General features: G+C 38.4%; 1 protein-coding gene across 1 annotated transcript in view; it reads left to right on the forward strand.

Moving 5' to 3' along the window:
• Positions 1–27880, forward strand: part of col4a3 (collagen, type IV, alpha 3) — a 49276-nt gene that overhangs the window by 16480 nt on the left and 4916 nt on the right. Inside the window, exons 12-49 of the mRNA XM_083548986.1 lie at positions 92–133; positions 1088–1162; positions 1290–1334; positions 1655–1717; positions 2070–2114; positions 3433–3486; positions 3702–3743; positions 4543–4624; positions 4715–4750; positions 4835–4999; positions 5619–5708; positions 6374–6469; positions 6587–6657; positions 6754–6939; positions 7162–7330; positions 7635–7727; positions 7920–8024; positions 8769–8863; positions 9363–9513; positions 10605–10718; positions 10837–11004; positions 11148–11237; positions 11570–11704; positions 11949–12047; positions 12518–12607; positions 12741–12880; positions 13359–13485; positions 13614–13694; positions 15657–15758; positions 16126–16173; positions 17441–17626; positions 17743–17873; positions 18067–18139; positions 19118–19189; positions 19274–19399; positions 23655–23753; positions 25582–25794; positions 26897–27074. Of these exons, the coding sequence (XP_083405112.1) occupies positions 92–133; positions 1088–1162; positions 1290–1334; positions 1655–1717; positions 2070–2114; positions 3433–3486; positions 3702–3743; positions 4543–4624; positions 4715–4750; positions 4835–4999; positions 5619–5708; positions 6374–6469; positions 6587–6657; positions 6754–6939; positions 7162–7330; positions 7635–7727; positions 7920–8024; positions 8769–8863; positions 9363–9513; positions 10605–10718; positions 10837–11004; positions 11148–11237; positions 11570–11704; positions 11949–12047; positions 12518–12607; positions 12741–12880; positions 13359–13485; positions 13614–13694; positions 15657–15758; positions 16126–16173; positions 17441–17626; positions 17743–17873; positions 18067–18139; positions 19118–19189; positions 19274–19399; positions 23655–23753; positions 25582–25794; positions 26897–27074 (3977 nt within the window). The remainder of the gene's footprint in view (positions 1–91; positions 134–1087; positions 1163–1289; positions 1335–1654; positions 1718–2069; positions 2115–3432; positions 3487–3701; positions 3744–4542; positions 4625–4714; positions 4751–4834; positions 5000–5618; positions 5709–6373; positions 6470–6586; positions 6658–6753; positions 6940–7161; positions 7331–7634; positions 7728–7919; positions 8025–8768; positions 8864–9362; positions 9514–10604; positions 10719–10836; positions 11005–11147; positions 11238–11569; positions 11705–11948; positions 12048–12517; positions 12608–12740; positions 12881–13358; positions 13486–13613; positions 13695–15656; positions 15759–16125; positions 16174–17440; positions 17627–17742; positions 17874–18066; positions 18140–19117; positions 19190–19273; positions 19400–23654; positions 23754–25581; positions 25795–26896; positions 27075–27880) is intronic.

The following is a 27880-nucleotide window of genomic DNA, read 5'->3' on the forward strand; positions in this document are numbered from 1 at the left end:
TATATATATATATTTTTTTATTGTTCTTGTACTCTATGTACAGTTGTGTAAATTTTTTTTTTGAGATGACATTTTAATTTTCTTCTTGCAGGGTGTACAGGGACTTTCAATGCCGGGCCTCCAAGGTATAAAAGTAAGTGCAACCCTGACTTTGTTTTGTTGTTTTTGTTTGTTTGTTTGTTTTTTTTTTTACCAAAGACACTTTCTCTTAGTGTAAGAAAAAAGAGATAAACTCCAGAACCACACTAACTGTTTTTTTTTTTTTTTTCTTACATCATATTCAACCAATAAGAAATACATCTTGGAAAACATGACTCTTTACAATGTGGATATGATGTACATACCCAATTCCTAAAAAAATAAACAAATTGGGACGCTGTGCAAAATGTCAATAAATCCAGAATGCAATGATTTGCCAATCTCAAAATCCATATTCTATTCACACATACAAAAATAGGTATCAAACTGAGAATATGTACCATTTTAAGAGGGAAAAAAAGGTTTACAAAAAAATGTGAATTCGATGGCTGCAACAGGTCTCAGAAACAAGATAGGACAGAGCCATGTTTACCACTGTGTAGCATTATGTCTTCTGTCTGTATACATGTGCTGGCTGAGAAGACTAAAGTTTTGGGAGAGGAACTCAGTATGAGTTTGATACCAGATTCTAGCTCTCCTTTGTTGTATTTTTCATTTTATGATTCACCAAATGTATTTGAAAGCACATTCCAAAATCTAGTGAAACATCCTCCCAGAAGAGTGGAGATTATTGTAACAGTAAATGGGGACTAAATTTGGGACGTTTAAGTACATATGAATACCATATGTGAAAGAAGTGTATGCGCAAAAAAAAAAACCTGACAATATATGGGAGTTTGTAAGGTTCTGCATTCGATATAATCCGAGTGTTCAGTAGAAATCGTAGGGTTGCGAATTGATTGGATTTTTTACCCTCTTTGTGAGAAAGTTTATTACTAATCAATACAGAAAACCTGCATGAGTGTTACAATAGAGCGAATTTGTTCATAAAAATCAATGAACTGATGGTAATTATTCAGATTCATTCACGCAGCTGTTTGTTTTGCAGGGCACTCAAGGTTTTCCTGGTGTCCCCGGACGGAGAGGTATAAAGCAGTTTGCAACAGCACACAGAGAACTCAAAGTAAGCGATCTGGACAACAGATATTTCATTATCCGCTATGTTGTATCAGATACAGTCTGTAAAAGAGGCCTAATCTAATCTGATTTAATCTACATGTGCTTCCTGGTTAAATATTCTTTGTCTACAGGGGGAACCGGGAGATATAGGAGACCAAGGCAGCCCTGGAATGACAGTAAGTCCAAATGCAAATCTAAACAAATACAGATACAACGACTTTCATTTTTGAAGATTTTCTGTAGCATCATTCTAATATTCCTTTTCAGTTTTTTTCAGTGATGTAAAGTTATATAGAGTAGATATACAGTATAAATGTAGTGGTAAACAGGGTTTAAACCAGTAAAATGAAATGTAAAAAATGCTCTTTTTTCTACTTCTGTTCATCAAAATCTGACTTAAAAAAGGTCATGATTGGGGGGTTTTGCTGGACTTTCGAAACACATCAAATAAATATCCCGCGTTTAAAAAATAATCGCACTTATGTATTACTTTTAGGGCATGCCGGGACCCCTTGGCCCTAAAGGAGAGAAAGGAGGCACAGGAGACCCTGGAGAGCTGGTAAATAACTTATAATATTACGCATAGTGGTTGGCAGTTCTTTTTAATGTTCTACCTTATTCTATCCATTTTCCATCAGAGATTGTTAAAGGAAATGGAAATTTCAATCAAAGAAAAACACTATACAGGCTTGGTTTATTGTTTCCTCTTCATCGTCTGTATATTCTTTGTTTTCTTCTCCTTTATCCTTCTCCTTGTTCACCTTCCATCTTTATTTCAATAATCCACAAAGGGAATATTGGACGATCCACTGAAATCATTTTGTTCATGCAATTCTTAGTCGGATTTACAAAGGATTTTTTTGTGTATTTTGATAGTTACTAATGTAAATGAGAACACTTTCTGTTCACAGGGGGAAGGCGGACTGAATGGACTTTCGGGAGAGTATGGTTCTAATGTAAGTACTACACTAACCCTAACCCTAGATAGAGAAAGAGACACTATATAGACACATTTTTGTGGACACCGGACCATTGGTACCTGCTTATAACCAACATTCTTCTTGGTAGATGTTCCACTAGATTTTATGGAGATTTCTGCTCATTCAAACACAAGTGTCTTGTAAATTCAGGTACTGATGTAGATAAGGAAAGGAGGCCTAGGGGTCAGCGTTCTAATTCATCGCAATAGGGTTGAGGTCAGAGCTCTATAGGAGGCCACTTAAATCTTCTACATCTTCCAACCTATGTAGAGCTTGGTTGTCATGTTCAAGGTTTGGGTTTTCCCAGTTCAAGTAAAGAAAAAAATGTCATGCTCGCACAAATTACAATACTATAGTACCAAAAGTATTGGGTCACCTGACCTTTTCCAAATTGTTACCACAAATCTGGAGGCACTCAATTGTACGGGACGTCTTTAGATGCGTTTTAATAACATTCAGAATTCACTTGAACTGGAAAACTCAAACCTGTTCCAGCATTGCAGTGCGCCTGTGCACAAAGTGAGCTCCTTAAAGATCTGGTTTACATGCTTTGGAGAGGAAGATCTTGAATGGCCTGCTATAGAGCTCTGATCTCATCCCTACTGAACACCTTCGGGATAAATTGGAATGCTGACTGCACCCCAGACCTCCTCACCTACATCAGTACCTGCCTTTTGTAACACCCTTGTGGCTGATAAACACAAATACTGTATCCATAAGCACACTCCAAAATCTAGTGGGAACATCTTCCCAGAAGAGTGGAGGGAATTTTAAGAGCAAATTGAGACAAAATGTGAAATGCGATGCTCAAAAAAATCAAATACTGTACTTATGACCAGGTGACCCAATACTTTTGGCAGTATTGTGGCCAATTTTGATGAAAATTTTAAGTTTCAAATGGTATTCCTAACCTTCCTGAACAATCGGTGTTAGTTAGCTTTCAAATAAAAACCCGCAAATGTTCAGAACCGTGAATCCCGAATCGCGAATTATCAGGGCATGACTGTATAGTGCATATGATACAACACTGTATACATTAGAGTTTGTAAATTTATATAACATGTATGTATTAATTGATCAATGAACTCATAAATATCAAAGCGGAACATCTAACAAACCCACAGGACGAGCCTTTAACAATCTGCCACTAGAAGCTCAATAGTATTAGTAGGTATTAACCAGTCATATGTATTGCTTAGATTGTATTAAATTTTTTTTATATTATTCTGGTCTGTTAAATATATGTTATATTTCTTATTCATTTGTTATAATAATTTTATTGTTTTCTTCCCAGGGTTCTCCAGGGGTCAGGGGAAATAATGGGGCTCCTGGGCTTCCTGGTTTAAAGGTCAGCAAACGTTTTAAGCATACACACCAGTCATTACATTATGGCCACCAATCAGGCATAACATTATGACCAACTGCCTAGTATTGTGTTGGTCCACCTTTTCCTGCCTCGTCGCTCATTAACAGCATTAACATCTTCAGAAATTTGAGCGACAGCATCTGTTGAATTGGAACACTATGCGATCACACCGTTTCTGTGTGTTTTTGTGTGTACAGGGGATAAAAGGTGGCCGTGGTTGCGCTGGTCCTCCAGGAGAAGTGAGTCACTTTCCAAACACCAGCTTCTGAAGACTAGACAAAAGCTTACCAGCTAAATGGAAATACAATTTGATTAATGCGTTTCTTAAAAACGTACAAATGCCTTTCTTTGGTCAACATGCCTTTTTGTTTTCAGTATATATTTTTACCCATTTTATACACTACCCCTCCTCCAGCACCTGTCAGAAATGTGATTAGTTTTACAATAAAAGAGTCGAGTATGGTTGAGGGGGAATGTGTTGCTAGATATAAACTGCCTTGGCAAAGTGTTTGGCATAAATGCAAATTAAAATCTAATAAAGCATATAACATATAAATACTCACCCACATTTCTGTAAAAACACCTAATTTAGTTATGTGGTCCTGGTTACTTACGTTAGAATTTACAGGATTACGTAAATATAGTCTACGTGTAGGCAATTAGTGTTGCATTATGACAATACATTTGTTCCTCGATTGGCTGTGCTGTTGTTTTTTAAAGAGCAACATCCTTGAGGATGCTTGGAAATAAAGGTCTGGATTTTTATTTTTGTTTAATTAACCTTTGTGACACAGTTAAACATTTTTTTATAAGTTTGTGCCTTGAAATCCGAGATATATTCTGTCAATCCATTGGTAGAAAACAATCTAGTCCATTTCCAAACTTGGGTTTTTGTAGAGGGGTGTTGGGGTAAATACTTATGCATGGGCTTTATTGAGGTCCAAGATGAAATTTTGAGTATAACAGACTTAGCTCAAACAAGCAAAACAAAATTCTAAAATATTCTGAACAATAATAGCATTCTCTCTATTTGTATAGTGTCTTCCATGCAATACACCTGAGAAAGGAGAACGAGGACCTAGGGGCTTAACTGGACCTCCTGGATTGAAAGGAATTCAAGGTAAGGTGTGGACATTGTACACTGAAGTTATAATTAATTGTTTATTTATATGAATTTATATATTTAGCTGCTTTTGCGTCTTTGTAATAGGTGTAAGTGGCTTTCCTGGACCTTTAGGCGATGAAGGTAAGGATTCTCTCATTTTAGGTGGTCAATTAACCCTTAACTTACTTAAACACACAATATGGAATTTTTAATTTTTTCCTCCAGGACCAGGTATGCCTGGAACTCCTGGGGAGCGTGGCCCTCCGGGCTTTAGCGGAATTAAGGGTGAAAAGGGAGATCGAGCACCTCCACTAATCGGAACAATAGGACCTGATGGACCTTGTGGAAAACCTGGAAATCGTGGTGACCCTGGTCCCAAAGGACTCCCAGGTAAATATTCATGTCCATCTTGAATTGTCGACGATGTACAATATATGGCATAAGTATTTTGAGACACCTGAATTTCCAGCCATATGTGGTTCTTTCCCAGACTGCTACCACAGGGTTAGAGGCACATAATTGTACAGGATGTCTTTGGATGCGGTAGCATTCATTTTTTCTTCATTTGAACTAGGACACCCGAAAGTGTTCCTGCTATAGAGCTATGAATTCAATCCTACTAAACACCTGAAATGCTGACTGCACCCCAGGCCTTAAACCAGTACCCAATTTATTTACGCCCTTGTTCCTGATTGAGTACAAATCTTCACAACAAAATCTATCAGAAGATCTTCTTAGAAAAGTGGAGGTTAATGGTAAACAAACGGGAACTAAAGGTGGAATGGGATGTCATCTCAATGTTATGTTTAGGTGCCCATACTGTGTATATTCAAAAGCTAGGATCATTAGTTACATTCAAGGAAAGTGCTCAGTGTTACCCCTAAGTTGCCAGATTGTGCCTGGGCCAATCCCTTTTGTTTTTATACCATAAATAAATATACATTCATTATATACCTGATTCCATGTGTGAAAATGCGGATGTATCTAAACTTCTGTGCATGATCTACAGATATTCATAAGCGTGAGGGTCAGTCAGGGTTGAGAGGAGAGAAAGGCATACAAGGGCCTGAGGGGGAAATTGGAGACCCCGGGTATCAAGGTAAGAGTCCCAAAATTGTATGCTTTATGGTTGGTTAATTATCAGACAATGTTGAAAATGATGATTATTTCAAGTTTCTTAACGCTTCTTTTTTTTAATTATTGAGCTACTGAAAATTATGGTTAGCAACTTGTTGCTATGTTGTTTTCAATTGCTGTTATGCCTTTGCATTAATTCTTGCTGTATGAGATTCCTGTATGTAATTGTTTCTACAGCCGTGGTGTAATAATGATGGTATTAAGAGGTGGATTGAGTCAGGCAGGACATCACAGAAGGCTTAGGTGTGGAATGCATGGCCCGACACTGCTGAAACATCAGGAACAATTTGTTGGCTAGATACAGTCAGGTGACAAATTAAAGAGGAATAAAACTGTTTTAGTAACGTGTGATAACATGATTTACTATGGAATATGTAGTGAAAGGATGAACACCATGCTTTGGTAAGAATTCATTGCAATGATCAATTCAAACATAGTTATGGTGAGATCATTGCAGAGCATCATGGTCCTGACTTGGATCTTACAAAAAGGTCACCCTCTAAAGCATTACTTTTCCTAAAAATCCCCCAAACTTCTTCCATAGGGTGGCGATATACAGTAGATACATATGCATAACTTTTGAAGCAAATATCCAATATCCTGGCTAAGACTCTGTTTTATTTACAGGTGATAAAGGAGACACCTGCGATGTGTGTCCTTTGATAGGCCTTACTTATGGACCTACAGGGCCAGCTGGTAACCCTGGTCCACATGGATCTCCAGGTAGAGCAAAAATGTATAAGTGAGCTATTGTGAGAAGGAGAATAAAATGCTAATCTAATTTTCACAGTAGTACTGAACCCTGAAAGTGTCTGTTATACTATAATTGCCTACGTGCAGGTTTAAACGGGGCACCGGGTCACAGGGGATCGATGGGTATTAAGGGACCGGAAGGTGCACCTGGCAACCCGGTAATTTTCTAAGCAATAGTATAAGTGAAAGAATAACCAATACTTACTATTAGGGTGTAGTGTATATTATAATGTATGTTTTTTTTTTAAATACAGGGTTCGATTGGTGCTCCAGGCTTTCAAGGAATCCAAGGACACAAGGGGGACCCTGGTTTTATAGGACCTGGGGATAATGGGGACCAAGGTGACTCAGGATTTCTGGGGACCTCAGGGAGAGATGGACTGGATGGGATACCAGGAATACCAGGAATAAAAGGCCCAAAGGGAGAGAAAGGCAATTCGGTCAGCATGGATGAGTCTGGGTTTTTTTCTTTTTTTACTTTTGTTGTCTGCATAAATTTACCTGTTGCTTCAAATTCTTTACTTTGCTGTTTTGTAATATAAAATAATAAAGTTTGGTGTTAGACTAGAAAAAATATTTTCAAAAATCTTTTATATAGAAGATATGTCAAATAGCTGACTAATTGGTTGATTGCATTTAATCTGTGTTTCATTTTTCTTCAGGGTCCCTTAGGGCCTAAAGGGAACCGTGGTGACCCTGGATTTGAAGGGTTACTAGGGTTTCCTGGTAAAATCGGATTTCAGGGCTCTCCTGGGATTGGAGCACCTGGGGAACCCGGTGGGAAGGGTGCCTTTGGTGTACAAGGTCTACAAGGGGATCCTGGAGACCCAGGTATGTAGGCAATGGAGATCTGGGTGATCAGGTATGAAGTTTAAAAAAAAAAAAAAAGACAACCAATGTTTATTATCATGATTGCATATATGGTGCTTGGGTAGAACTGTGTAATCATTTAGTAAATGCTAGTAATTTTGCTAAGTGTAACGAATACATCTGTCAGCAATGTATGTGGGCAGATGCAAACAATCATAAACTGCAGAATTTGATGAAAAAATCTGTAGAAATGGGCAGAGCTTAAACAGTGTAACTTTATGGTTTAATGTTTGGCCAGTAAGTGGATTTTGGATGTGTCCTCCAGGCGAAAAAGGTGACCCTGGTGCGATAAATGTAATACGAGGAGACCAGGGGGAGTGTGGAGCAAAGGGTCCTAAAGGTTCACCTGGGCAACCAGGTAAGTTTAAGTTGTGACTTTTTTGTTTGTAAAGAAGTGGGATAGCATGCTGTATATTGAAAGGCATTTTTAAGAAAGCAGTGTTCCGCATTCTGATGAGCGTTTCGCTCGTATTCCAGATCATCTCACATTCCAATTTTCTTTTTCAATTTCTCATTCATTTTTCACTTCTAATCTCTGTGCTTGATTTAGGGTGTCTGGGAGCCAAAGGGTTATGTGGCCCTCAAGGGCTTAATGGCCTAAAAGGAGATAAAGGATTATCAGAAGCCGGATTACAGGGACAGCCTGGTTATAAAGGTTAGGGTGTGTGTGTTTGTGTATGTGTGATTTAGTGATGTGTATCTCCATAACTGAGGCAGATGTGATTTGCAACTCGATGAATAGCCAACAATACGACTTTAAAGAAACATATGAAGAGGCTACCATTGCAATGCGATATGATTTGCCCCATTACGATGCAGCACGATCCGATTTCCATTCAATTCAACACAATGCAATACGATACAATGGAAAAATTGATACCATGCAATTCAATATGGTAGTTTTGTTCCTTTGGTTCAGACAGACAGCAAATCATCAATTTACTTAAGCGCCTTTTAACTTATTAAGCATGGCCCCTTTTACACTGCTTGATAGTGCAAAAGAAAAGATGAAATAAAATCAGAAGTTTGTTTTCTTTTCTGTCTCCAGAAAGTTACAGATCTACCTCTGCCATGTCAATCTGTATTCTATGCGACTCTCAGGATGTGCCTCGGTTGCTGTAATGTTGCGATAAGTCATGTTTACGTAGCGGCAGCGGTGCTGAGCAAATAACTGGTCACTTTCTAAATAATCAAAGCGTTGCACATCTACAAATAATTAGATATAAATAAATCGTTTTTTTACCAATGCAAATATGTCCAAAACATTATGCAGACTTTTTTATGCCGATGCATCGATGTAAATCTTACCATCCCAATTGTGTGTAAATACCTGTAATATAACTGTGATTGCAAACCTGTTTTTCCTACTACTCAACATATCTGTCTCAAACTGTTTCAGGTGAAAAAGGCTTTCAGGGTTTTCAGGGTCCACCTAGCATTGGGCTATCTGGTTCCCCAGGACCAATAGGACAATGTGGAATGCCAGGGATAAAGGTCAGATGACACTTCATTATATTTACATAAACATTTGCACGGATTATGACATTTACAGGTTAAAGCAGCATATTGGCACAGTGGGTAGCATTGTCTTGTCGAAGCTACAAAGTCCTTTGATTGACGCTTAGCTTGGATTAGTGTCTGTTTGGAATTCCTTGAGTTTCCTCCCAAATCAAGCATTTAGGTGAATCGATTGGTAAGGCTAAATTAGCACTAGGAGTGTGTAAATGTTTGTGTGTACCACGAATTGCGATGTTGCACACAATATTCCTCGGACTGGTTCCATTACCGACCAGGATAAAGTTGTTCAAATGAATAAAAGGATCCAATTTGATATTGTAATCCCCAAAGTCAATACATTTTTATGTAAAATACTTGTACTTATCAAGTATTTCATGTTTGGGATGTAATCTGTATTCTGATGTAAAGTGTATTTTAATTAAAGCTCCACATACCTTCCTCGAGATTTTACATATCTTTTCACTTGTTTTATAAGGGAGATAGTTCTTCTGGCCCTCCAGGGCCCGCTGGCAGACGAGGACCTCCGGGAGATGATGGGATCATTGGACCTACTGGTGAATCAGGTTGTCCAGGAAGCCCTGGAGTTAATGGACAGCCAGGGAGAGATGGATACCCAGGGCCTAAGGGTAAGTTTTAATTTCAACCACACACTCTAAGATATTTATAATATTTAGGTGTTAGTAATAGCAATAGGTCCCACCTCTTCCATTAATAGTAATGGGGGAGGTGTCGCACCAATGCTTTTACCACTGGGGTACCACCTTCCTCATTAATAGCAATATATACTGAGGTACCTCCTCCCGTATAACTATTAATGGAGGAAGTGGTACCACAGTGATTAAGGCATTGGGGTTACCACGATCTCTATTAATAACAATGGTGGTACCTCAGTGGTTATGGTATTAGGCTTTTGATTGGAGGATCACAAGTTTTAATCGCAGCACCTCCACTGCTGGGCCCTTGGGCAAGGCTCTTAACCCTTAACTTCTCAGTTGTAAGTCACTCTGCATAAGGGCATCTGCCAAATATTGTAAATAGAAAACGTAATAGACATTTCTTTTTACATTTTGCAAGAATAACTTGCTGGGTCATCTGGACTAGAGTTTGTTAGAGGATTGACCAAGTATTTTTAATTTGAAGTGATAGAAAAATGCTATGGTTCCAAATAAACAGCAAAGTCAATGCTTTAATCAAAATGTGAAGACTGGGACCTCTTGGCATGAATCAAGTGGACAAAAACCCCCGAAACTTTCTAATTCTCCTGAGCCTTGTACCAGGGAACTTTGCTGGGGAGTTATTTGGAGGTTGTCGTGTCCATTTGATTCCTGTTGGGACCATAAGCACACCTGGCCTTAAGCCCTAGATGGAGCATGGCATGAGTTACACTAGCCCATTATGATCGTATGTGAAAAGATTCTGATAATGTGGCTAGATAGAGCTGACCTCTGAATGTGTTCAGCTTAGCTTTGCATAGCATCAGCATGGATGGCAGCCGTTTAAAAAAATCCATAATTTGGATCTATCTGAACAACTACTGTACACTTAAGAAAAGGTTTTTGTAAAAGGGTAATTGTAAATGACATCATTCATACCGTCTAGCTACTTACTAAAGGTCAATAGAGTATGTTCGGGAAAGTCTAGGCAGGTATGAGATTATAATTGATCCAATGAGTATGGCATGAAATGTATAAACAAACCAAGTGTGAATATTATTCAGGTGATGCAGGATGTAATGGGCCACAAGGGTTGACCGGGCCCCCAGGAGTTTGTACTGCCGGATTTCCGGGTATTAAAGGAGTCCAAGGTCTGAAAGGAATGCCTGGAATGCCAGGTGAGATCTTTTACAAGAGGCACTTTCATCAAGTCAGTTTGAGGGTTGGAATGAGTTAAGTATAGCATGTACACGTCTGTAGGATGCTTGTAAAAAAAACAAAAACTGTTCTGTTTAGGTTGTCGGGGTCTAAAAGGAATGCAGGGCGAGCCTGGATGTCAGGGTTTAGGTTTACCTGGTTGTCCTGGACCATTCGGGACACCTGGTTTTAATGGAGAAGCCGGTCCACCTGGTCTAGCTGGACATAAGGGATTGAAGGGCAAGAATGGCATGCCTGGTTCCCCAGGTACTCATGTACACTTTTAAACATTCTACTCGGTCACTCAATAATAATAATAACAATAATAATAATAATAATAATAATAATAATAATAATAATAAAAAAACTCAAATTAAAATTTGTTTTAATACATGGCTATGTACTTTCAGGCCCTCGAGGAACCGACGGGCCTCCCGGCAGCCCTGGATGTCCTGGACCTCGTGGAACACCTGGATACCCTGGACAGCCTGGGCTTAAAGGTAACACCCCATATACACACATTATTCATCATTGTTTTGATTGTAATTATATCATGATAAGTGTTGGTGGTAGCTCAAGGGTTATGGCATTTGACTTTAGTTCAGAAGGTCCCAAGTAGAAATCCCAGCACCACCAAACTGCCACTGCTGGGCCTTTGAGCAAGGCCCTCAACTCTCACCTGCTTAGTTTTAAGTCGCTCTGGGTAATGGCATCTGCCAAATGCCGTAAATGTAAATAACGCAGCTAATCCTAAACCTTTCCAATTTGACAAAAATTAAATAACAAAAAGGTGAGGAAAATCTTTGGAAATAATCATCACACCACTGTTTAGGTTCTACAGGCAGTAATGGACTACCGGGTGGCAGAGGTCTACAAGGCCTGAAAGGGGACCAGGGGGATCCAGGTCCTAAAGGAGAACCATTAAGTTACTCCAATCCAGGAGACCCGGGAGACACCGGAGACACAGGTGACTATAATGTCCATTAAAGCAAGATTTCCTATGCCTGGTATCTGGTGCTTGTGTGTTTTCCCATTAGGAACATATTCTAAACAGTGCAGGACATGGGTACTCTAGGACTTCAGGGCAACTGCAACCAAGATGGTTGAAAACCAAAGTTGTGATTTGAAAATCGAAATACAATAATGGCAATAAGAAAACTTTTAATTAAATAAACATTTTTAAACTGACCACATTTTCTGGTAATTTTTAGGTCATACTGGTGTGACTGGGTGTAAAGGGGAACAAGGAATCGACGGACTACCTGGCAGCTGTGGGAAAAATGGATTGCAAGGCAGCCCTGGGCCACCAGGTACTAAACAAAGTTTAAAATCCAGTCAAATCAGAAACCTCAACAGTCCTGTATCCTTGCGACCTGTTTCTGTTTTACTCATTCTTTTTGAATTCTTGCTTTACTGCCTGATTTTTCTTCTTTTAAATGTCTTGCTTTTTTGTACACCTAATTATATCCGAATCTTTTGTAGATATTGCAATTTCGAATGGGGTGTGACAAAACCACCATGCATTAAAACATTTATACAAAAAGGGCAGGGAAGTGGGGCATTTTAGCCAACTTTGAAGCTCTGTTTTCATTTATACAGAGCTTATTAAGTTTCAGTCGATACATTTTCCCGAGGTTAATTACTATTGTTTTTCTTAAATAAGTCCATGAATTCTTGTTTTTTCACATTTTATTCAGAGAATCGTATCAAATCAAGATTGCATATTATATTGCATATTAATTGTATATTATTACACTCGTATATCTTGTACACTCCTCAGGTCCTCCTGGAGATCGAGGCCGAAAGGGTTTTCCAGGTGAACCTGGTGCCGTGGGTTGTGTTGGAGAAGTTGGACCTTTGGGTCTGCCAGGTAAAACACACACACACACACACTCCTATATACACCTATTAGAAGTCCTTAAGCTCTTGGTCTTGTCTACTGTAAAAGCAAGACATAGCGATATCCTCCAGTAAAACCTTTCTTGTTTCCTTCCTCTGTCCAGGTCCCAAAGGTGTAAAGGGAACACCCGGTCATTGTGGACTACCAGGAGACCCTGGAAATCAAGGACCAAATGGACTAAAAGGGCCCAAAGGTGAACCAAGTTTTCCTGGACCAGGAGCACCAGGATGCCCTGGGGAGAAGGTGCACTTTCCATTTAGTTGACTCCTGAATTACTTTTATATTTGTGCCAAAATGAAACTGGTCCATGATTTATAAAAGGTTGGAGACCAAAAATGTATGGGGACAGTTAACGGATGGAGTCTCCAGTGTCTTTCTAATAGTCTCTTTTCTAACAAGAGAAAAATAAGAAGTATCTGTAATGCATCAGGCCACAGTCACACTTGGTTGTTCATTATTGTCTTGTTGCAGCACGGCCTGACTGGTTCTTGCTTCATATGCTGTAGGGATTTTGTGGTATAAGATATTAAAATGGCACTAAACAATCGTCTGCCATACACATTTCCATTAATAAACTTTTATTATAGAAACAATTATAATGGCTATAACAATATAATGACAAAGTTACTTATTCCCACCAGTTTTTAGTGCAAAAGAGACAAGTAATGTATCAGGTCCTTATTAGATCTCAAATAACTAACACTTTTGGTTTGTCTGTCAGGGTGATCTAGGCCTGCTGGGAATTAAAGGAAAGAAAGGAGAAAGAGGAATGTGTGGCACTGCTGGTTCGCCAGGATCAGAAGGGCTTTGTGGAGAAGCTGGAGAACCCGGAATAGCAGGACAACCAGGCAAATTCTTTAGTCCTTGATATCTTTATTATTATTATTTTTTCAATACAGCATTAGTTTATAATAAAAGTTTGTGTCTATTGTTGTTTATTGAATAAAATTGGGGCATCTATTTCTTTTTCTGTCAGGACCCCCAGGATTGGCTGGAGATAAAGGTTCTGATGGACATCCAGGCCCTCCGGGTTGTCCAGGACCAATGGGTCCACCAGGTTGTCCTTTAAGTTTTTCCTTCACTTGTGTCGTTGGTTGTATATTTTTTATTCATATATTGTGTGTTTTATTCATATCTTGTGTTTGGTTTGGTTCCTATAATATTTCGCATAAGTATTTCACATAAGAAAACGACATCTTGGTGCTAAAAACAACAACATGGTTTGTAGAATATATTATTACATGAAATGAGACAACCCACACAAAATAGTCAAAAAATCTCGTCTCAAAACAACAACATTCTTGTTTTTTGCGGTTTAAACCCTTTATTTCCAGTTAGTAGCATTATGGGGACAACATGATTAATAAAAAATGTAGCCAATAAGTGCATTCTAACGATATATGGGAGGTTTTTCTTTGTGGACAATCTTTTTTTTTTTTATAACACTTTTGAAGCTCTTAGTGGTCAAAGAGAGCAATCACAAAGAGTGCACTGTGACGCAGCTGTCTGGAAAAGTGAAATGCATGTTTTGGCTCTTGGCACAAACAGTTGTTTCCAAAAATAAATGCAAAAATAAAGAAAACAAAGAAAAAAATGGACAGTCTAAAAACTTTTTTATATATTGGAAATTGCATGAAGCAGCAATGAGGAATTACCTGGGTATCTGCATGTGGATGGAAAATCTAATCTTATTTTAAATCTGTAATTTGCAATGTATATGGCTACATTGCAGTTTTATTTGATTTGTCCATTTTGAGCGAAATGCTTGAAAAGTGTGTACATGTGTGTTGTTGAGCACACTCCTGTCCATCTGAATGGCCATCCATCAATATGAATGCAGTTTGTACAGTATGAATGGGCAAACCTCTAAAACGATTGTCGGACTGGCAAGCCATCAATATGAAAGTAGTCTGTATGAATGGCCCAGAAGTCCACATGTGTCTTTCTTAGACAGGGGGAGGGATACATGGTTCTTGTTTGCAGGAATCTCATTTTTCATGATGTCTTCATTACATTTGAACTATAAACTCATGAGATATGTGGCTTTTGTTCCATTACTTTTCTGGATGGCTCCAAGACTGATTTCATGTATTTATTTATGAAATAAAAACATTCATTGTGGTGCATGATCAACTCTGAATGACTTATAGCAAAGCCCAAAGTGTCTTCTTTCCAAAGCTAATTTTCAGCTGTGAGTTTAATATACCACAGGGCTTTATTATTGTGTCCTGATAATGCATTCCAATGTCTTGATTCGAAGTTAAACAGGGAAGATTTATCAAGAATTATGAAAGTTGTATATTGGATCAAAAATTCTTACAATAAATAAGTTATAACTTTGATAGAAATCCTTTTCAAAAACAATTAAAATTTTGAATCGTTATAACTAATTAGGGCGGCAACCTATTTAGACAAACTGTTTTTACCTTTTCGTTGTTGTTCTTGATCTTATTGATCTTGTACTTCTTGTGTTTGTGGTGGTCATCCTTCTTCTCTGATGGTTTTATTGGCATACTATAGAATTATCTGGTTGGAAAGTTGTAAATTTTGATACACTGACTTAAGAGAGACTATAGAACATTGTGACAAAATTTGGGCCATGTGCTGCCCATGTGCCACCACTAGGTCAAAATAAAGTTATTATTGGAATCCCCTGGAAGATTTTAGTGCACCCTATGAGGACAATTTCTGCCTCTAAGAACATTTTTTGCTAATATCAATTTTGTTCAGTCATCGTTAGACTACCACAAAAGTTGTTTAAAATATTAGTAAAAACTCCAATCTGGCAGTGAGGTGGCCAAACAGGAAGTGAAGCTTTATCTAAGCAATGACTTTGTGCATTGAGACAAACCTTGGTAGGCATCTTCAGGACAATGACCTGTGACTTTAGCAACAATATATATGACACTATCTACTATTCAAACATGAACAACATGCATTTTTGTGTGGTATATCGAGACAGGATATATTAAAAGTTTCATTTTCCTATATTTATTTATATATATTTTTTGTATCAAAGGTTGTCCTGGGTCACCAGGCAATCCAGGTATTTTAGGTCTCAAAGGAAACCAAGGCAGTGATGGCATCCCTGGACCCCCTGGAGAAAAAGGAAGTGCAGGAGGTATAGTAGTACATGCAGGAGCATTAAAACAATTATTTCGTCCAGTACTTTCGGGATAGATCTTATATAAGAAGTTGAAAACAATATACTTGTGTGTAATGTTACATAAAGTAACACACTGATGATGAACACCTGGCTAATGAAACTTCAGTAAAATAACCAAGCATGGAAGCTTGTATCTATCTTTAGATCCTGTCTTATAACTTAGAGCATCCAAATGGTCTACAGTATGTGTACAACAACTGGGAGGTTTTTGCGATTGTGTGCATTTGTCTGCATTTCTTATTGCTTGTTTCACTCTGAAATCTCCCAAGCATAACATATACATATCTATCGACTATATTAATTAATATTCATTCTTTTAAAGCTCCTGGATATGGACCTCCAGGACTAGCTGGTGAAACAGGTACCCCGGGTGAGTGTCTATTACAAATATACCATACAAACTAACAAAACAGTTTGAAAAGGTAGAGAACAAAATTTACTTCTATTCATCCCTGGAGCAGCTAGGGGGCGACTGTGGCATTTTTTCCCTTTGATGTTATGAGGAAGAAACCTTGAGAGGAACCAGACTCAAAAGTGGAAAAATCCTCCGCCAATAGTGTGATTATAAATCATTAAAACATTACAAACACCGAAAAGTGAGAAATACCGTGAGCATCAGAGTGTGTGATTACAATTCATGTCCTTCCTACGGTCTTATAGGTGTGGAACCATGTGTTCCTGAGCAATTCCTAAAATTAGCTCGACATCTACAATCATTATAGAGTCAACGCCAACTCCAACATGGCCTTCAAATGTTAAATGATTGAGAAACAGTAAATGTAAAATGTTATTTTGAGTATTTAATAAGAGGTTGTAGGCGGATCGGGATCGTCAGCATCTTCCCTTTGAAGGTCAGAAATCTTCATGAGTTGCCACACAACTTAGCCCAATCGCTAGATCCCTCGGGATGGGAGTAGAAAGAGCAGCAGTGGGGAGGACGTAGTGTAATCACAAGTTGATAACGTGCATTTGATCAGATGTTACTGGAGCACAAGATTATGAGGCTGAAGAGATATGCTTAAACCGGGAGAGTACGTCTGAGCCTCAGAAAGGCTATTCCAAAGTTTAGGAGCTATATATCAGAATGCTCTACCAACTGAAGCGAACTTTGCTATTCTACGAACTACTAGAAGTTTTGAGATATCAACAAGCTGACTGATTGTAGCGTGTTAGCAGACTGGATAGATACATTGGGGCTAAACCATTCAGGGTCTCGTAGGCAGGTAGCAATATTTTCTAGTCAATTTAAAACTCAATAGGTAATAATCCCAGTGTAGGGATGATCCACTAACATGACCTTGACAGGCCGAGTTGCCCATAAGGAAGTGAAAATAATTTGCTAGGTAATATTAGTAGATAGGTGGCATTGTACTGTAGCATGTCGCAGGATTCGAAGTCCATAGCTAGGGTCAATAAAGGTGTAGGCAATAATTCATGATTCAAAAATGAAAAATGTCGAATGTTGGACAATCATGAATAAGTAGACGGAAATATTTAATAGAACTGCTTGGCATATAAAGAGGAGAACACAGAACAGGTGAACACAGTAGGGCAAAACATAAAGAAAGCACAGACTAGATAGCTGGGTAAAATGATCATTTAACAGAGTTAAAAAAAAAAAACATTGCAATTTTTAGGTATTAAAGGCGAGCCAGGATGCGTGGGGGAAGCTGGACCTCCGGGACCAAGTGGTTTAGTCGGAGACCCAGGTCCTTGCGGACTACCCGGACTGCCAGGACCCCCTGGGAATCCAGGTCCACAGGGTTTGTGTGTGGATGGCCCCAAGGGGGAGCGAGGCCTTCCTGGACCACCAGGACAACCAGGTTACACTTTTTATGTAAAACAATTGCACTGCCGTGTTATTTCACATGGACAGTTTAAGGAAAGTTGCTATGGTTATTTGAATGAATTTGGAATTATTTTGTGCTTCTTTGTGTAGGGCCCCCTGGGATATGTGGCCCCCCCGGACCACCTGGTCTTGGCCTTAAGGGAGAAAAGGGGGACACGGGTCCAGGTGGCCCACCAGGAACTTGTGGTCCGGAGGGAGACAGTGGCCCACAAGGAATTCAAGTGAGTAATGCTTCAATTAAAGTTTACTAACTTGGGGTGCTGCAAAAAAATCACTTAGAAGTGCCACTCAACTTAATTATTATAATTATTTTATTCTATATTTAATGAGTTATATTTAGAAATTGAAGATTGTTTTAATACTCTGATTAATAAGAAACCAATGCCAAGAAGACATGAAGCCTTTTTTTTACAGGGTAGTACTGGGCTTATTGGTTTCCCTGGAAAAAAAGGAGATCAAGGTCAAAAGGGTGAAACCGGACCTCGAGGTAAGAATTTTCTCAGTGTCCAAATTAACAAAACCATAAAAAATACTATATGACATGAAATCCCTTCCGATATACTGTGCATTTCCTTTGGAAACTGCCTGAGCCCTCCTGTGCCTTTAGAGGGTAGCAATTGAAAAGTTGTTACCTCTTGACTAAATGCAAAAAAACTGAACTGTATTACAAAAAAAAATTAATGAAAATGTGAGGAAAATAAGACATGCATTCAAACTGATACAAAAAGTAAATAAAAACATCCTAAATGATGTTGCATCAGATGTGGCATCAGTGATTCAACTCTAGAGGCCATCCTCGTACTGTATAATGCAACCAGGAAAAACGGTTTTTTTCAATATGGTTTTTTCCCCCAATAGCCGATAGTTCCGGCAGTCAAATATCAGGTCTGATTATTCTGCAAATATAATGTTATCATATGTTTTGTTAAAGCTTCGGCAATTTGCAAAATGGTTCGTTAAAATAAAAACTCACAATAAAAAAATATATATATATCTTTAGACATTGGTACCTGGTAGCAACTCCTCCAAGGCCTAGTTCTCTATTTTGACCCACTTTTTTTTAGGGACTTCTGCTTTATGTGGTACTACCTGGGTTGTCTGAGTTACGTAAATGATTACACTTTTTTCCTTCTAATATTAAGAAATGTATACTAGATGCTAAGAATAGCTTAGCTCTTGCTGATGTTGTTGCTTCTATTCAGCGTAAAAAAAAAAAAAAATGATTGTGCACCACTGTTAATTGAGGGGGAACAAATAGAAAGCATGGTTAAGCTTGTTTTGTGTAATTTTTGTATTCGGAATGGGAATTTTGCTGAAATCTGGCAACCCTGTCTGTCAGCTTTGCTTTGCTGATGATGTCATTCTTTTTTTGTATTTATTTTTGTCCTCATTCTTATGCAAAACTTTCGTGTCTCACCATGACAGTTGCCTAACAAACCTCTTGCTGCCTTGTGACTGCCTTTAGGTCAACCAGGGAAGGATGGCACACGTGGTCCACCAGGACTTCAAGGACTAAAAGGCCAAAGAGGACCACCTGGTGAGAATTTGCTCCATGCAAGACCTGAAATATAAAGACTAAGAAGAAATATGACAGGTTTACTGATACATTTGACCTGTTTAGGTACACCTGGGGAACTTGCTTACCTTCAAAAGATACCTATTTCTGGAGATCGTGGTCTGCCTGGACCTCAAGGAGAAAGAGGACTTCCTGGAGAAAGTGGTTCACCAGGATTTAGAGGGTTTACAGGTAAACCCACACACTTAAATACAATTATAAACTTTACTGGTTAGAGAGCATCTTGATTACCAATATTAATATGAACAATTTTGCATTCAAGCTCAACAATATACACTATATAGAGAAAAGTTCTGGGACCCCTGACTTCCATGCATATGTGGGTCTCCAAAGTGGAGGCACATCATTTTATTTGGTCTTTGGTTGCGCTAGCATGACTAGGAGACCCCAAATCTGTTCTTGCCCCTGTGCACAAATCTAGTTAGATCAAGATACACTTCACATGGGTTTGGAGTGGAAGATCTCCTGCCAAAGGGCTCTTACCTCAACACTGTTGATCACATTTCCACAAACTGCAACGCCGTCTGCACCCTTGTTGCTGAAAGAAATCTCTCAAATCTCCACAAAATCTAGTGGAACATCTTCCCAGAAGAGTGGAGGTTATTAGAATATAGCGAATAAGATTTTTAAAAGCACATAGAAATTTTATGATCAGGTGTCAACAAATGTCTCTCAGACTTTAAAAAACTTTAAAAAATTATTTTTCTTTTCTTTTTTTAAAATAATAATAATGAAAATAATAATAATAATTTTAAAACGTTTTTTTTATTATTATTTTTATTATTATTTAAAAAAATTCAAATAATAATAATGAAAATAATACTAAAAACAAATTAAATCATTATTATTATTCAAATAAAGTTAGCATTTTTTAAATAATATTATTTTAAAATTATTATTTTTTCATTATTATTATTTAAAAAAAAATTTATAATAATGAAAATAATAATACATTTAAAAAACTAAAAAAAAAAAAAAAAACTAACTAGCCAACATTTTATTACTGAATAAACAAAATATTTCTATATAGTAGATATTGTGATTTGTGGAGATTGGAGACTGTAAGGTGTTGGCGGGGGACAGTGTAGCTGGACAGCATCGGATGGTGGTCTGTAGGATGGTTTTGGAGGCGAAGAAGAAGAGGAGGAAAGTAAGGTTTGAAAGAAGAATAAGATGGTGGAAACTGAAGGAGGAAGAGTGTAGTGTGAGGTTCAGGGAAGAGGTCAGACAGGGGCTCGGTGGTGGTGAAGAGGTGCCGGATGATTGGGCAACTACTGCAGGAGTGATGAGGGAGGCAGCTAGAAAAGTACTTGGTGTGACATCTGGAAATAGAAAGCAAGACAAGGAGACGTGGTGGTGGAATGAGGAAGTGCAGGAGAGCATTAGGGGGAAGAGGTTGGCAAAACAGAAGTGGGATCGACAGAGTGATGAGAAAAGTAGGCAGGAGTACAAGGAGATGCGGCAGCAGGTTAAAAGGGATGTGGCGAAAGCCAAGGAAAAGGCATATGAGGAACTGTATAAGAGGTTGGACACTAAGGAAGGAGAAAAGGATTTATACCGATTGGCCAAGCAGAGGGACCGAGCTGGGAAGGATGTACTGCAAGTTAGAGCAATAAAGGATGGAGAGGGAAATGTGTTGACTAGTGAGGAGAGTGTGTTGAGAAGATGGAGGGAGTATTTTGAGCAGCTGATGAATGAGGAAAATCAGAGAGAGAGAAGGTTGGAGGATGTGGAGTTAGTGAAGCAGGATGTAGATAGGATTAGTAAGGAGGAAGTGAGAGCAGCGATTAAGAGGATGAAGAATGGAAAGTCGGTTGGACCAGATGACATACCGGTAGAAGCGTGGAGATGTTTAGGAGAGATGGCAGTGGAGTTTTTAACCAGATTGTTTAACAGGATTCTGGAAGGGGAGAGGATGCCTGAGGAATGGAGAAGGAGTGTGCTGGTACCGATCTTTAAGCATAAGGGAGATGTGCAGACCTGCAGTAACTACAGGGGAATTAAGTTGATCAGTCACACCATGAAGTTATGGGAAAGAGTAGTGGAAGCCAGGTTGAGAGAAGAGGTGACCATCTGTGAGCAACAGTATGGTTTCATGCCGAGGAAGAGCACCACAGATGCCTTATTTGCTTTAAGGATGTTGATGGAGAAGTATAGAGAAGGACAGAAGGAGCTGCATTGTGTATTTGTGGATTTAGAGAAAGCGTACGACAGGGTGCCGAGAGAGGAGTTGTGGTATTGTATGAGGAAGTCAGGTGTGTCAGAGAAGTATGTGAGGGTGGTGCAGGACATGTATGAGGACAGTGTGACGGCAGTAAAGTGTGCAGTAGGTACGACAGACTGGTTCAGGGTGAAGGTTGGACTGCATCAAGGATCGGCCCTGAGCCCTTTCCTGTTTGCAGTGGTGATGGACAGGTTGACGGACGAGGTCAGACAGGAGTCTCCCTGGACTATGATGTTTGCAGATGATATTGTGATTTGTGGTGAGAGTAGAGAGCAGGTTGAGAAGAGCCTGGAGAGGTGGAGATATGCGCTGGAGAGAAGGGGAATGAAAGTCAGTAGGTGTAAGACAGAGTACATGTGTGTGAATGAGAGGGAGGGCAGTGGAGTGATGCGGTTGCAGGGAGAAGAGGTGGAGAGGGTGGAGGAGTTCAGGTACCTGGGGTCAACAGTGCAAAGTAATGGAGAGTGTGTTAGGGAAGTAAAGAAAAGAGTGCAGGCAGGGTGGAGTGGGTGGAGAAGAGTGACAGGAGTGATTTGTGATAGAAGAGTATCTGCAAGAATGAAAGGGAAAGTTTATAGGACTGTGGTGAGACCTGCGATGTTGTATGGATTAGAGACAGTGGCATTGAGTAAAAGACAGGAGGTGGAGCTGGAGGTAGCAGAGCTGAAGATGTTGAGGTTTTCGTTGGGAGTGACGAGGATGGACAAGATTAGAAATGAGTTTATTAGAGGGACAGCACATGTAGGATGTTTTGGTGACAAGGTGAGGGAGGCGAGATTGAGATGGTTTGGACATGTGCAGAGAAGGGACATGAATTATATTGGTAGAAAAATGCTGAAGATGGAGCCACCAGGTAGGAGGAAAAGAGGAAGGCCAAGGAGGAGGTTCATGGATGTGGTGAGGGAAGACATGCAGGTAGTTGGTGTAAAAGAGGCAGATATAGAGGACAGGGTGGTATGGAGACGGATGATCCGCTGTGGCGACCCCTAATGGGAGCAGCCGAAAGAAGAAGAAGAAGATATTGTGATTTGTGGTGAGAGTAGTGAGCAGGTTGAGAAGAGCCTGGAGAGGTGGAGGAACATGCTGGAGAGAAGGGGAATGAAAGTCAGTAGGAGTAAGACAGAGTACATGTGTGTGAATGAGAGGGAGGGCAGTGGAGTGATGCGGTTGCAGGGAGAAGAGGTGGAGAAGGTGGAGGAGTTCAGGTACCTGGGGTCAACAGTGCAAAGTGATGGAGAGTGTGTTAGAGAAGTGCAGGCAGGGTGGAGTGGGTGGAGAAGAGTGACAGGAGTGATTTGTGATAGAAGAGTATTTGTGAGAGTGAAAGGGAAAGTTTATAGGACTGTGGTGAAACCTGTGGTGTTGTATGGTTTAGAGACAGTGGCATTGAGTAAAAGACAGGAGGTGGAGCTGGAGGTAGCAGAGATGAAGATGTTGAGATTTTCTTTGGGAGTGATGACGATGGACAGGATTAGAAATTAGTTTATTAGAGGGACAGCGCATGTAGGACGTTTTGGAGACAAGATGAGGGAGGCATGATTGAGATGGTTTGACATGTGCAGAGGAGGGACATGGGGTATATCAGTAGGAGAATGCTGAGGATGGAGCCGCCAGGAAGGAGGAAAAGAGGAAGGCCAAGGAGGAGGTTTATGGATGTGGTGAGGGAAGACATGCAGGTAGTTGGTGTGAAAGAGGCAGATGTAGAGGACAGGGGGGTATGGAGACGGATGATCCGCTGTGGCGACCCCTAATGGGGGCATCTGAAAGGAGAAGAAGAAATATATCCAACACCAGCTACTCCATGCCAGAACATTTAAACATTCGAAGAGGTACAATGCCATGATCCATTATCTTCATGTTGAGTGATTTCTTCTCCTCTTTGTTTCTCGAGTAGAACTCTGCATGTCCTGAGAGTCACATAGAATACAGATTTACATGGCAGAGGTAGAGCTGTAACTTCCTGGAAACAGAACAGAACAAGAAAGTCTGGTTTTATGGCATCTATTTTATTTATTTATTTATTTTTGCACAGCAAAGGCAAGAAGAAGGCATTAAAGTTTTGAATTTGTTGTTTATCTGAACCAAAGAAATGAAAGTAAACCATCTGTACTAGATTTTCATTAATAAAAGAACAAATATATATCAGTTATTTATACAAGACATAATACTGATTAGATTGTTTTCTCGTTAAAATCCACAAAGGACCCCCTGGCCCTAAAGGACCCCGCGGAAATGAAGGCATCCCCGGTGCTCAAGGTTTACGTGGAGAGAAGGGAAGTAAAGGATTACCAGGGTTGGCAGGTAGGATTTTGTTCCTTCGACTGAAAGTCATTGGCTACTATTTTTTTATTTATTTAAATAAATCATTTATTTATTTATTTATTTATTTTTTTTTTAAATAACAAAAATTCCATGTTCCTTCTGGTCATTCCATTTTACATTTACGAAAGAAAGAATAAAAAAAAACAGAAATGCACGCAAAGGAACTTATAAATTAATCGCATGTTAATGTTATTTAAATAACAAATTTAGTGCACACCTTCTTAATAAACCCTAACTAATATATAAACATGTTTTCTATATTTAATTTTGCGTATATAGTACAGACCTCATTTGGTCTGTACTATATATATATATATATATATATATATATATATATATATATATATATATATATATATATATATATATATATATATATATATCAGTACAGACCAAATGTTTGGACACACCTTCTCATTCAAAGAGTTTTCTTTATTTTCATGACTATGAAAATTGTAGATTCACACTGAAGGCATCAAAACTATGAATTAACACATGTGGAATTATATACATAACAAAAAAGTGTGAAACAACTGAATATATGTCATATTGTAGGTTCTTCAAAGTAGCCACCTTTTGCTTAGATTACTGCTTTGCACACTCTTGGCATTCTCTTGATGCCTACTTTGAAGAACCTACAATATGACATATTTTCAGTTCACTTTTTTGTTATGTATATAATTCCATATATAATTCCACATGTGTTAATTCATAGTTTTGATGCCTTCAGTGTGACTCTACAATTTTCATAGTCATGAAAATAAAGAAAACTCTTTGAATGAGAAGGTGTGTCCAAACTTTTGGTCTGTACTGTATATATATATATATATATATATATATATATATATATATATATATATATATATATATATATATATATATATATATATATATATAGTATGTTCTCATTAGTTTATACTTTAACTAATTGTGTTATTCAATAACAAAGTTAATGTCTTAAAATATTGCTTATCGTGCATTTTATGTGCATTTTATGCATTTACAAATTGAAAAGATCCATATGAAGTTCTCAGAGTGAAGTCAGAATGATAGATGAAGCCACTGATGGATTATGCGCTCACGGTCAATTAGTTATTTTATATCCGGTTACTCAAGAATCCTAGAATAACTTAAAGTCAAAAAATTTGATCATAAGAAGTAAATGAGACGTATTTGAATAGTTATAGTTGTTTTCTCATTTTTCATTTTTAAAACAAAAGAAAAGAAATACTGTGCAATAGTTTTACTTACAGGCACGACATTCTGTAAAACAAAGATACATCCTGAAATTACACATTTAAACATTGTAACATAAAAAAATACTATTCAGTGCAGTATACAGTGTTAAAAAAATAACATTTTAGTCATTTTATATTTTTGTTTTATTAATCATCATTTTTTAATATTTTGTTCATTAATAATAATTTTTTTATTATTTATTATTTCTTTTTTTTATTATTAGTATTATATGGAAATTAATAAGTAGACATCCTCTTTAATGTATTTAAAACTATATTTATATATTTCTTTTTTAGATTAAAAACATTGATGCAAAAAAAGAAATATATAACTATAGTTAAAAAAAAGAAATTGCAGTAAAAGTGATATAAACATCCAGATATCATTTTTCCCCCCAGTAATAGCCAATAGACATCTCTCTTCACAGTACTTTACATATTTCTAATGTACAGTAGAAACTTTTAAGTTGGTAATATCTAATAGAGGGTGTTAAAAATATATGTAAAGAGTCGATTGTTGGGAACTCACTAGCGCACTGTTTGGTGTTATTGTGTCTTGATATTTACAGGAGCTTTGGGTTTTATGGGTGCCGATGGTCAGAAGGGCTCCAGGGGTCCACCGGGACGATGCGTGCCGGACAAGAGCAGAGACAGCTTCCTGTTTACTAGACACAGTCAGACACAAGAGATCCCTTACTGCCCTGATGGATCTAGCGAAGTCTACTCCGGATACTCGCTCCTTTTTGTCAACGGCAATAACCACGGACATGGACAAGATCTTGGTATATGCATTCACAACTTCCAATTTTACATTCGGTTTTTAGTTGCTGTTATCTTCTGGGGAGATGTTTCAATAGATTTGTGGAGATTTGTGCTTATTCAGCCACAAGGGTGGGAGTAAAATCAGGTACTGCTGTAGGTTACGTTCTAAAATTGCTCGCGATAAGCGAAAATCCATGATAAACGGACACCAGAAATTCTATTTTATGTATACAGTACTGTACTGTATTCTCATTTTGCTAAATAATTAAAAAAAAATTTAATATTTTAACATAAAACAATTCCCTATAAGTTTTTTGGTCTAGCGTGCTAGCCACGAGAGACCGTCAAAATTAGTTATGTGGCAAACGCAATTTCGCGATGAACCGAGGGGGGGCGCCAGATTCTAACCGCGGTAAAGCGGGCGGATTACTGTTTATATTATATACCTACAAAACAAATTATATGAAACAAACTCCCACTTAGATTACAAAGTTCAATATGACTCCATGGGGTGGTTTTTATTTTTCATTTTTATTTTTTTTCCGGTATTCATTTTTATTTTGTAGAGCGCCAAAACATTTGCACGACAAATTAAATGGAGAACAAAAACCACTAACACAGCCGGTGTGGATTGAATCCCTCATTAAATGGAAGCATAATTAGCGGGTGTGATGCATTAAAATGAATGAAAAAATATATAAATAAATAAAAAAAACAAGACAAAAACAAAAAAAAACAAAAAACGCTTTAGGAAAAAAACAAGCATCTGCTCTGAACTGGCTTTTAGAGATCGCCGAACGTTTTCAGTGGGGGTCATTAATTCGCGTCGAGGCTAAAGCGCACCAGGTGCGAGATTATTCATTTTGGCCTGGTTGATTTGTTTCTTTTGGCCTTTCAGCGTTTCTAAATGTATTTTTTGGATCCGTGAGTGTGGGTATATATGACCTTTCTGAGGTAAAAACTCTAGCGTTCTATAGAAACCACTGTGTTTTTAAGCCTCGCTATGAGTTTTCTGTGCAGGATGCGTCTCGGACACGCACACACCGACTTTGTTTGGATATAAATATGTGTGTTCATTATACTTTATTCACATTGATTTGCATTTGTTTGTGTGAAACCAAGGCACTTTGGGGAGTTGTCTACAGATGTTCTCGACCATGCCCTTCCTTTTCTGCAATTCAAACAACACCTGCCACTATGCCTCCCGAAACGACTACTCGTACTGGCTGTCCACTGACACTCTCATGCCCAGTAACCTGCCCGTAGTCTCAGGGGATTCGCTTGAGCAGTATGTTAGCAGGTATGCTCAGAACACACCTAGTATCTGATAGTCAGTCAGTTATTATACTTTGATTCACTCAGTCACTCATTCACTTGAGCACTCAAGCACTCAAATCCTGATGTCCATTAAGCATGTTTTGATGGACTGAAATACTTCTAGCCATTGGAGAAACGTTGACACTCTTGAAAGGTTTTTAAGCAAATAAACCCAAAACGTAGTATTAAGGTTTTTAGAAAAAAAGTCATCTTAAACATCTAATTTGAAAAAGATTTCACCATGAACATAACCATAGAAGGGGAAAATTCACTCATTCACTCATTCACTCACTTTCTAATTCACTCACTCATTCATGTACTAATCCAAGCAAACACTTACTTTAGAATTCATTTATTCATTCACTCCTTAACCCAAGCATACACTCACTCACTCACTCACTCACTCACTCACTCACTCACTCTTAACTACTGAAACCCTCACCCAAACATGTACTCACTCATTTCCTGATACACTCACTCTGTGATTCACTAGTTCACTCCCTAATCCAAGCATGCGCTCGCTCTTTTTATAATTCCTTCATGTTCCTCACTCACTCATTCATGTACTAACCCAAGCAAACACTCACTCACTCATTCTTTCTCACTCAGCTACTGATACACTCACTCGCTTAATAATTCACTCACTCACAAACCTGATCATGTACTCGCTCACTTTCTAACTCAATCCCTCGCTTTCCAGTTGACTCACTCAGTCACTCACTCATTCACGTGCTAATCCAAGCATATACTCATTCACTTTCTAATTCACTTACACTCACTCACGCTAGC

The sequence above is a fragment of the Silurus aristotelis genome (assembly GCF_946808225.1).
Source record: "Silurus aristotelis genome assembly, chromosome: 8".
In the NCBI taxonomy this organism is placed as follows: Eukaryota; Metazoa; Chordata; class Actinopteri; order Siluriformes; family Siluridae; genus Silurus; species Silurus aristotelis.